Here is a 9486-nt window from a genome sequence, read left to right as displayed (position 1 = left end):
GGGAGCCAGAGTCGCTACATTTCCCTGGGTCACTTCCCCACAACTCTCCTGCTTCTCCCTTCTTCACCCTTACCGATGGTTTGAAGGTATCTTCATTAACCAGCCCTTCAGCCGCACTTCCTCTCCTTTGGCTCCCTGGCTCTCCTCTGCCTGACTGGAGTGAGCCCTTTTATAGTATCAGAGAGGCCTTAATTAGAGTAAGGTGGTCACATTAGCTTAAGGGCCTCACCTGACTCTTTGCAGGTTAATTGGAGTCAGGTGTTCTCATTAGCCTAGAGCAGCTCCTGCTCTGGTCACTCAGGGAACAGAAAACTGTTAATTCAGTGGCCAGTATATCTGTCTCCTTCTACTCTGTTGTACCCACTGGCCTGGGTCTATCACAGTATATATATACACACACACTAAATACTTTCCGCCATTCACACTATGATGGCTCTTTTGGGTAATGCTGATCGCTCATTTGGCTCTGTCAGTAATCTCATTTTCCTCCAATTTATCTTTTGCAAGACTCAAATATTCTTCTTGGATGTACTGTTGATAATTTATTTTGCGGCAATTCCTTTTCTCTCATATTTTTCATCCTCCAAGAACTTGTTTATTGTATCTTAATACATGTAGCTATTTGTGCTTCATTACTCTCCGTGCTTTTTGAACAGTGATTACAATCCTGTTCATTTTTTTTTTATTTTCGCTTAACGATGCTGAAGTTTTTCCTCCCTCTAAATTTTTAGAGCTGTTTCAGTTCACAATTAAACCATCTATCATTCACACACAGATTTTGAACAACCCACAACAAAGCACTAGTCCTACAGACAATGTAGAAGATTCAGAAATCATTCTCTTGCCTGGCATTGTGACACAATCATAACTGTGTCATCTCCATGGTTATGCCACTGCAGAATCTAAATGCTTTGCTGATAAGCTGCTCTTTTAGAAACATCTGCCTCAAAATGAAGATAATGGAATTCAAGTGACAGATACTCAAGTTCCGAATAACAGAATGTTCCAGAACAGCAGGTCAGGGACAAGATCACAGAATCATGTCCCTCACATCCTCTGAAACGTCAAGCTAATCAGACCATCCAGATGTGACAAAGAGCTGAAGGGAGTGAGGAAGTTGGTTTTCTGAGCCAAAAGGAATAGTTTCCTGAATATGGTTGTTACCTTAAATCTAGGAACAAATCTGGCAAACTCCTGATGCCAATTGTTGAGTGTAGAGGCAGGTGAAATAATTAAAAAAGGTCCCCAGATGTTCTCTCTCTGATATAGGGAAAAAACAAATCAATTGGCGGGAAACAAACAGTTTCATGCAGCATTGTGATTAATGAAGGACAAGGGCTGCAAAAGAGGAAAGTATACAGATCATAATAAAGCTTCCTACCAACACAGCAGGGAGATGCACAGCTAGAGTCAGCAGATTAAACATTTAGTGTGGCCTCCTTTCAAATCCACAGTGTTGCTCTGCAAACACCCACTGGATGTGTGAATACTAAATGCAAACTGTGACCTGTCTCTCACTTTCTGCAAATTGCTATTTGCTCACTGCTACTGCCACTAACCCTGGGCTCAATGCATCTGCCACTTTGGCAAGCAAAAGATCTAAGGTGGCGTGGAAACTTGAGCTTCCTTCTACAAAGCAGCACATTCACACTGGTGAACAAGAAATTCTAGGCCTACTGATACAGGGTCCAATCGTGAGCTGGCCTACACACCTATGCAAGGGAGTAGGGGAGAATAAAGTCCAGTGTAGGCTTCCAGAATCATGACTCACAACACAATGGGGAGAGCAGCCTCTCAGGGGAGCTAGTTTCCTTTCCACACAGGTGGGCAGGAAGTGGATGAAGCTTTGGCTCCACATGCACTTCCAACATGCTGGCCACCAATGCAGCAAAGCTGGCATGAAAGGGGAATTAATCTGTACCAGGAAGAAGGATGGTGCATCTTACTTCCTTCATGGTCAAAGTGGGAAAACAAACTGCCTCTCGGTCACAATTCTGTTCTTGCTCTCCTCCTAGGGCAGTACAGCTACATACTGCTCCCTATACAGTACAGGTTTCAGAGTGGCAGCCATGTTAGTCTGTATCAGCAAAAAGAACAAGGAGTACTTGTGGCATAAGCTTTCGTGGGCTAAAACCCACTTCATCGGATGATGCAGTGGAAAATACAGTAGGAAGATGTATATACGCAGAGAACATGAAAAAATAGGTGTTGCCATACCAACTCTAATGAAACTAATCAATTAAGGTGGGCTATTATCAGCAGGAGGAAAAAAAAACTTTTGTAGTGGTAATCAGGATGGCCCATTTCAAACAGTTGACAAGAAGGCGTGAGTAACAGTAGAGGAAAAATTAGCATGGAGAAATAGCTTTTACTTTGTGTAATGACCCATCTACTTCGTCTTTATTCAAGCCTAATTTAATGGTGTCCAGTCTGCAAATTAATTCCAGTTCTGCAGTTTCTCATTGGAGTCTGTTTCTGAAGTTTTTTTGTTGGAGAATTGTAACTTTTAGGTCTGTAACTGAGTGACCAGGGAGGTTGAAGTGTTCTTCGACTGGTTTTTAAATGTTATAATTCTTAATGTCTGATTTGTGTCCATTTATTCTTTTGCACAGAGACCGTCTGGTTTGACCAATGTACATGGCAGAGGAGCATTGTTGGCACATGATGGCATATATCACTTTGGTAGATGTGCAGGAACGAGCTCTGATCGTGTGGTGGATGTATTAAGGGTCCTATATGTCCTTGAAGAGGAAATGGACAGATTGCAAGGGGCTCTTGTGCAAGGAAGTTGCTGTGGTAGAAATGTTTTGTGTAGTGGGTTGCTGGGAAATTGGTTCTCTTCAGTGGTGGTTGTCTGTAAGCGAGGACGGCCTTCTCCCAGCAATCGGACAGGAGGACGGTCCTTGACAGGAAAAGTTAAACCCTGTTGAGCCAGGAGTTTTAGTGGGGCTGAAAGTGCGCTATGGCGTCGTACTCTTGTGGGCTTCCTTGAGTAGGGACTCTGGATTCTCGGCCTGTCCAACGTGGCTCGACTCCCCCAGGTCGTAGTGAGTTAACAGAACCTGTCCAAACGGCACGGGAACACAAAGGGCCACATAGTTTTCCTTAATCACCAACAATATCGTTAATCTACCCAGGTTATATGTGGCCCTGGCAGAAGAAGTCGTCCGACGTCGGGGCCTCTCCTCGCTCCTCCTGGCGACCATATACGAGTTCTGCAGTGACCTAGAACCACTTCAACTCTCCAACCAAAGAAATCAACACACCTCTACAGGCACTGATAGTTGTTAGAGTGCGGATTGCAACACCATTTCATTTTCTGTGGTAATACAATCTTCTTAACGTATTTTCCACGCTGCATCATAAGTGGGTTTAGCCAAATGCTACCCAAATCAATTTGTTAGCCTACGGTGCCACAATATCTGCCTCATCTTTTCCTAATAGTACAGATGCAAGGTACAATCGACAATGCACTGCAAATCTATCACACGTAAAGGTAGGCTCCACTGGGGTCCCTCGCATTAAACAGAAAGCAACAGAAAGACAATTACGAGGCTCGACTGTCAAGAACATGGGAATAGAACGTCTACTGACGCAAAAAGCAACTCAAGTTGTCCTCCACTGATAGTTCAGTCTAAAAATCAGATGGACAGATAAATCATCATCGTTCCTCCAGGCTTTATCCTTCTCTATAAAAATCAAGCTCATCAACAACAGATTGCTCTCCGATGCCAAGTTTGCAATGAGTACATATCTTTCAAGTGCATCTTTGAGGAATTGCATAACTACAAGAAAATCAGCACAGCACATCTAAAAGGCATCAATAAGCTCTAGAACCTTCAGTTCAATCACGTTAAGCCAGTCCTTCCATCAGAGATGGACAAAGATCCACTTACCTCAGCGTTGCTAGCAGAGCGATACCGGACTGTTTTACCAACCCATTTCACTGCAAGAATTCATGAGCGCGCAAAACACCACCTTGAATAACCCTCCTACTTTCCATAACACATACGCTTAAACACATGCCAACAAAGGAATCAGCGCAGCCCTGTTATCACATATGAAACCTCTACAACACTTCCCCAGTGATTTGGTGAATTGAGAACCTCGTCCCCCTGTCCACCTTCACATTCCAGACTCGATTTTTGTCTCAAAGCCTGCAATTGTGCAAATCGAAATTTAAGCAGTTTGTTTTAAAAGCAAGCGCCTGTCCAGTACAGCCTGACTAATTAAATAAATGACAATGTGCAACGCCCCATTTGCTCATCTAGTTTTGGTGAAGGTGCAGTAATAGCAAAATAAATCAGAGCCAATACCAATGCGATACTATTAAGCTCTCAAGGAATTCAGGGAACTGTTTGTGAGCTACACAATATCTTTCATGTTTTCTTCGTAAAAGACAGCACAGAGAGAGATGAGAGAAAGTGAAGAGATCTTTCACACTTAGTGATCTGCCCCTCTGTGAACCCACAGCGAGTCACCTCCTCCGTATCAGATCAGGAGTTAAAGGTTAATGGGGGAACCCAGGCCCGCCTCTACCCGGGTTCCCAGCCCAGGGCCCCTGGGATTGCACGCTATAGGGCCTCCGGAAACAGCGCAAGACAGGCTACACTCCCTACACTCCCCAGGCCTCCTCCAAACACTCTTTATCTCACCACAGACTTCTCCTGTTCGTAAGGCTTGTACTCCTTATCCCCCACATCACACCGCTCCTCTCAGCTCCTTGGCCTCTTGGTCCAAGCTCCGCACCTCCACTCACAAACGAAGAAACTCCTTTAAACTCCAGGCCCTGAAACCGCCTGATTGTGCAGGTGTTCAACAGCCTGTCTGGCTAAGGTCTAAGGTCCTGATACCTAGGCAGCCTGCTCTAGTCACTCAGCAACAGAAAACTACCATACCAGTGCCATAGCATTTGCCCGTCTAGCAGACTCCGTAACCCCACTAGCCTGGTCTGTCACGATAAATATATAGTCTACACACACACACCATAATCATAAATACACAACACACACATATATATTATAACACAACACACATTATATAAGTACACACACACACACGGCAGCGAGGCGAAATTCTACACCCTCAATCAAATCTTTTGATCAGAATAGACCAGGGCCAATTATTCCTAGTATACACGGCACTGCTACATGAAAGTTATAGCAGGATGTGGAAGTGTCCCTGGAAGGGAAATGGGCTCAACAAGCCGTACGATCCTGCTCATACAGTGGCCCAGCCATCATGCTTTCAACTGTACAGCTTCATTACCAATTGAAAAGGAGCTGTGAATGTCCTCCATCCAGCCCCGATAGTTTTGCTAGCTTAGCTCTTCTCGAACTCTGCGTTCGCATGCCAACTGTAGCACCCCGTAGACAGCTGCTCCTCTCCCGCACCTCACAAATGACCTGGTCAAACAAAGGAAAATTGGTAAATATAACAACCTAAATAAAAAATCATTGGAAAGTCCTCATTCTTCACGAGCTAAACAGAGGCCCCCGTCAAAGCAATAAATAACATCGCTGTTCCGTACTGCCTTAACAACTATTCACCAGGTCCGCCATACCAGCTCTTCCCAGATTTTCAACAAATGAACAGGGCAAACAATCAAATGAAAAACTTAGAATCATGTGCACAAAATAGTGACCTGAAAAATATCAATCATTCTCCAATTACCTCACTCCCCTCCACTCAACACCAAACAAACACACCCAGACCTGGTGAAGTCGGGTAATGCATCTCCTCTGCAAGCCTGGCCGTAATATTCTACGAAAAGAAATCACCTACATTAAAATACATCGTAACAACATACACGACCACCTCATTAAAGACATGAAAAACCGAAAGATTACAAGTGCTTTTCACAAAACAAGACAGAACCGCTAGTCTGTACATCCCTCTGCATACTAAACCATCATCTCAATGGCCTATTGGCCTGCGGAATTTTGTTCTAGCCTTACCTAACCTCTGGTATGTTGACACATACCCCTCCACAATATCACTCTGCCTTTGGGTGAGCTGTCCGTCCAGGTTGCGGCAGCTTCTTCCGTATGCGCATCATGTCCAATAGCTCGTTTGCGAACATGATGCATAAACAGTCGGTGATCAGGAAATAAGTTCGCGTTCCTTTAGCCTGAAACAAGACAATACAAAAAAAAAAGTAGGGACAAAAAAAGAAAAAGACAAAGAAGGCAGGCAATTTAGTGCAACCATTTTTAACCCGTACAATATAGCAAAATCTAAATTTATAACGTACCACACATAGATCAGAGTGCGGGGAAATACTGTGGCACACTAACACCACATACAAATACCTACATTGGAAATGTACAGGTGTAAGCTCAGAGTTCTCAAAGCACAGTAAGCACCATGACCAGGAACACCAAAGACCTGGCGAAATAGCAGCTTCGCAATTTCTTGCAATACAAATTAGTAGGGTCCAAGTGGCTGAACTAACCATCCCAACAAAAGTTCAAACGTTTAATCACACCAAATAACTGTTAATTGTCGTACATCAACAATCACACAAGTAGCGCAGAGAATAATGAGGACGCCAAAACAAAATCACCTAGAAAACACCAGGTAAAGATAGAAATGAGGCAGAAATCTAGTGTCAACCAAACTCATGATAGCTAGATTAAAAACTGAATTTATACAGCTGCTTGTGGAAAGTACCGTATTAAACAAACAGCAAAAAGCTTCACACACTGGGAGATAGAGAACATGAAAAAATGGGGTTGCCATACCAACTCTAACAAGACTAGTCAATTAAGGTAGGCTATTATCAGCAGGAGGAAAAAAAAACTTTTGTAGTGATAATCAGGATGGCCCATTTCAAACAGTTGACAAGAAGGTGTGAGTAACAGTAGGGGGAAAATTAGCATGGGAAATAGTTTCTACTTTGTGTAATGACTCATCCACTCCTAGTCCTTATTCAAGCCTAATTTAATGGTGTCCAGTTTGCAAATTAATTCCAGTTCTGCAGTTTCTCACTGGAGTCTGTTTTTGAAGATTTTCTTTTTGTTGAAGACCTGTGACTTATAGATCTGTAATTGAGTGACCAGGGAGGCTGAAGTGTTCTCCGATTGGTTTTTGAATGTTATAATTCTTGATGTCAGATTTGTATCTATTTAGTCTTTTGTGTAGAGACTGTCCAGTTTGGCCAATATACATGGCAGCAAGGTATTGCTGGCACATGATGGCATACATCACATTGGTAGATGTGCAGGTGAACGAGACTCTGATGCTGTGGCTGATGTGATTATGTCCTATGATGGGTCCCTTGAATAGATATGTGGACAGAGTTGGCAAGGGGCTTTGTTGCAAGGATAGGTTCCTGGGTTAATGTTTTTGTTGTGTAGTGTGTGGTTGCTGGTGAGTATTTGCTTCATGTTGGTGGGCTGTCTGTAAGCGAGGACTGGCCTGTCTCCCAAGATCTGTGACAGTGAGGGATCGTCCTTCAGGATAAGTTGAAGATCCCTGATGATGCGCAGGGGAGGTTTTAGTTGGGGGCTGAAGGTGACGGCTAGTGGCGTTCTGTTACTTTCTTTGTTGGGCCTGTCCTGGAGTAGGTGACCTCTGGGTATTCTTCTGGCTCTGTCAATCTGTTTCTTCACTTCCCTAGGTGGGTATTGTAGTTTTAAGAACGCTTGTCTAAACTGCTACGTGACACAAAGGGCCACTATAGTTGTTCCCTTAACTCACCCAACAATATCGTTAATCTACCCAGTTATATTCTTGGCCCTGCAGAAGAGTCTGTCCTATCTCGGGGCCTCTCCTTCTGCCCCTCCATCCCTGCGAACATGATACAGTTCTGCAGTGACCTAGAATCCTACTTTCAACTCTCCAACTCAAAGAATATTTCCAACACACCTCTGAACAGCACATTGATTAGTTTTGTTAGAGTTGGTATGGCAACACTCATTTTTTCATGTTTTCTGTGTGTACATACATCTTCTTACTGTATTTTCCACTGCGTGCATCCAGTGAAGTGGGTTTTAGCCCACAAATGCTTATGCCCAAATAAATTTGTTAGTCTCTAAGGTGCCACAAGTACTCCTCATTCTTTTTCCTATATAGTACAGATTGCAAGGTGACAATCTAGCATGCAGTGCAATTCTATGCACATACGTAAAGGTGCAGGCTACTTTGGGTGCACCTCTCATGTAAACAGAGAAGCACAGAAGACAGATTTACTATGCTCCTTACTGTCAAGAACAGTGGGAAGTAGGAATTCTTGCTTACTGACTCAAAAAGCAGAACTCAAGTTGTCCTCCTACTGATATGTTCATGTCTTAAAAATCAATGGACAGATAAAACTGCATCATCTTCTCTCCCAGGGTCTTTATCCTTTCTTCTTATAAAATAATTCAGCTTCAATCAAACAGAGTTGCTCTCTGGATGCCAAGTGTGTGCAATTCAGTATGCATATTCTCTTTTTAAAGTTGCATCTTTAGAAGGATATGCATACTAAAAGAAAATGCAGCATCAGGCATCCATCTTAAGGCATTCAATTAAGCGTCTAGAACCCAGTTCAATCACGTTAAGCATGTCTTCCATCAGGTAGATGGGTGACAAAGAATCCACTTACCTCAGCGAGATGTGCTAGCAGAGCGATACTCTGGACTGTTTTACCCAGACCCATTTCATCTGCAAGAATTCCATTGATGCCCTGCAAAACACCCACATGTGAATAACCCTACCTCACTTTTCCATAACACATGTACGGCTATTAGAACACATGCCACCAAAGTGAAGTCAGGCAGCCCTGTTTATAATCATTATGAAACCTCCTACATCATCTTCCCCCAGTGATTCTTTGAATTGATAATCTCTCCCCCCTTCCAGCTCTTCAGCCATTTCCAGACTCGATTTTTTTTCCTCAGTATGCTTGCAATTTGCAATCTAATTTAAAGCATGTTTGTGTTCAAATGCAAGGCTGTCTCCAGTTTACAGACTGACCTAGGCATTAAATGAAGAATGACAATGTGCATAAACTCCCCATTGCTCAGTCTAGTTTTGGTGAGGGTGCATAAATATGCAAATGAAAAATCTAGAGGCCAATACCACATGCGATTTTATCTTATTAGTTCTTAAGGAAGTCAGGGATACTTGTTTGGTGGAGCTACACAATATTCTTTTCACTTCTGTAGAAAGACAGGCAGAGAGAGAGAGAGAGAGAGAGTGAGAGAGAGTGTGTGTTCCACACTTAGTGATCTTCCCCTCTGGTGGAACCCACAGTCTGAGTCAACTCCTCCTGTATCAGATCAGGAGTTAGGAGGTTTAGGGGGAACCCAGGCCCGCCCTCTACTCCGGGTTCCAGCCCAGGGCCCTGTGGATTGCAGCTGTCTATAGTGCCTCCTGTAACAGCTGCAAGACAGCTACAACTCCCTGAGCTACTTCCCCATGGCCTCCTCCAAACACCTTCTTTATCCTCACCACAGGACCTTCCTCCTGGTGTCTGATAATGCTTGTACTCCTTAGTCCTCC

General features: G+C 43.5%; 1 protein-coding gene across 1 annotated transcript in view; it reads right to left on the bottom strand.

The window, feature by feature from the left end:
• INO80 (INO80 complex ATPase subunit) overlaps positions 1–9486 on the bottom strand; it is a 142299-nt gene that overhangs the window by 88311 nt on the left and 44502 nt on the right. Inside the window, exons 13-14 of the mRNA XM_032769043.2 lie at positions 8588–8668; positions 1165–1260 (exon numbers count right to left, since the gene is read on the bottom strand). Of these exons, the coding sequence (XP_032624934.1) occupies positions 1165–1260; positions 8588–8668 (177 nt within the window). The remainder of the gene's footprint in view (positions 1–1164; positions 1261–8587; positions 8669–9486) is intronic.

This window comes from Chelonoidis abingdonii, chromosome 4 (genome assembly GCF_003597395.2).
Source record: "Chelonoidis abingdonii isolate Lonesome George chromosome 4, CheloAbing_2.0, whole genome shotgun sequence".
Taxonomy (NCBI): Eukaryota; Metazoa; Chordata; order Testudines; family Testudinidae; genus Chelonoidis; species Chelonoidis abingdonii.
Note: the sequence above shows the minus strand (reverse complement) of the source record. Positions and strands in the feature narration are given on the sequence as shown.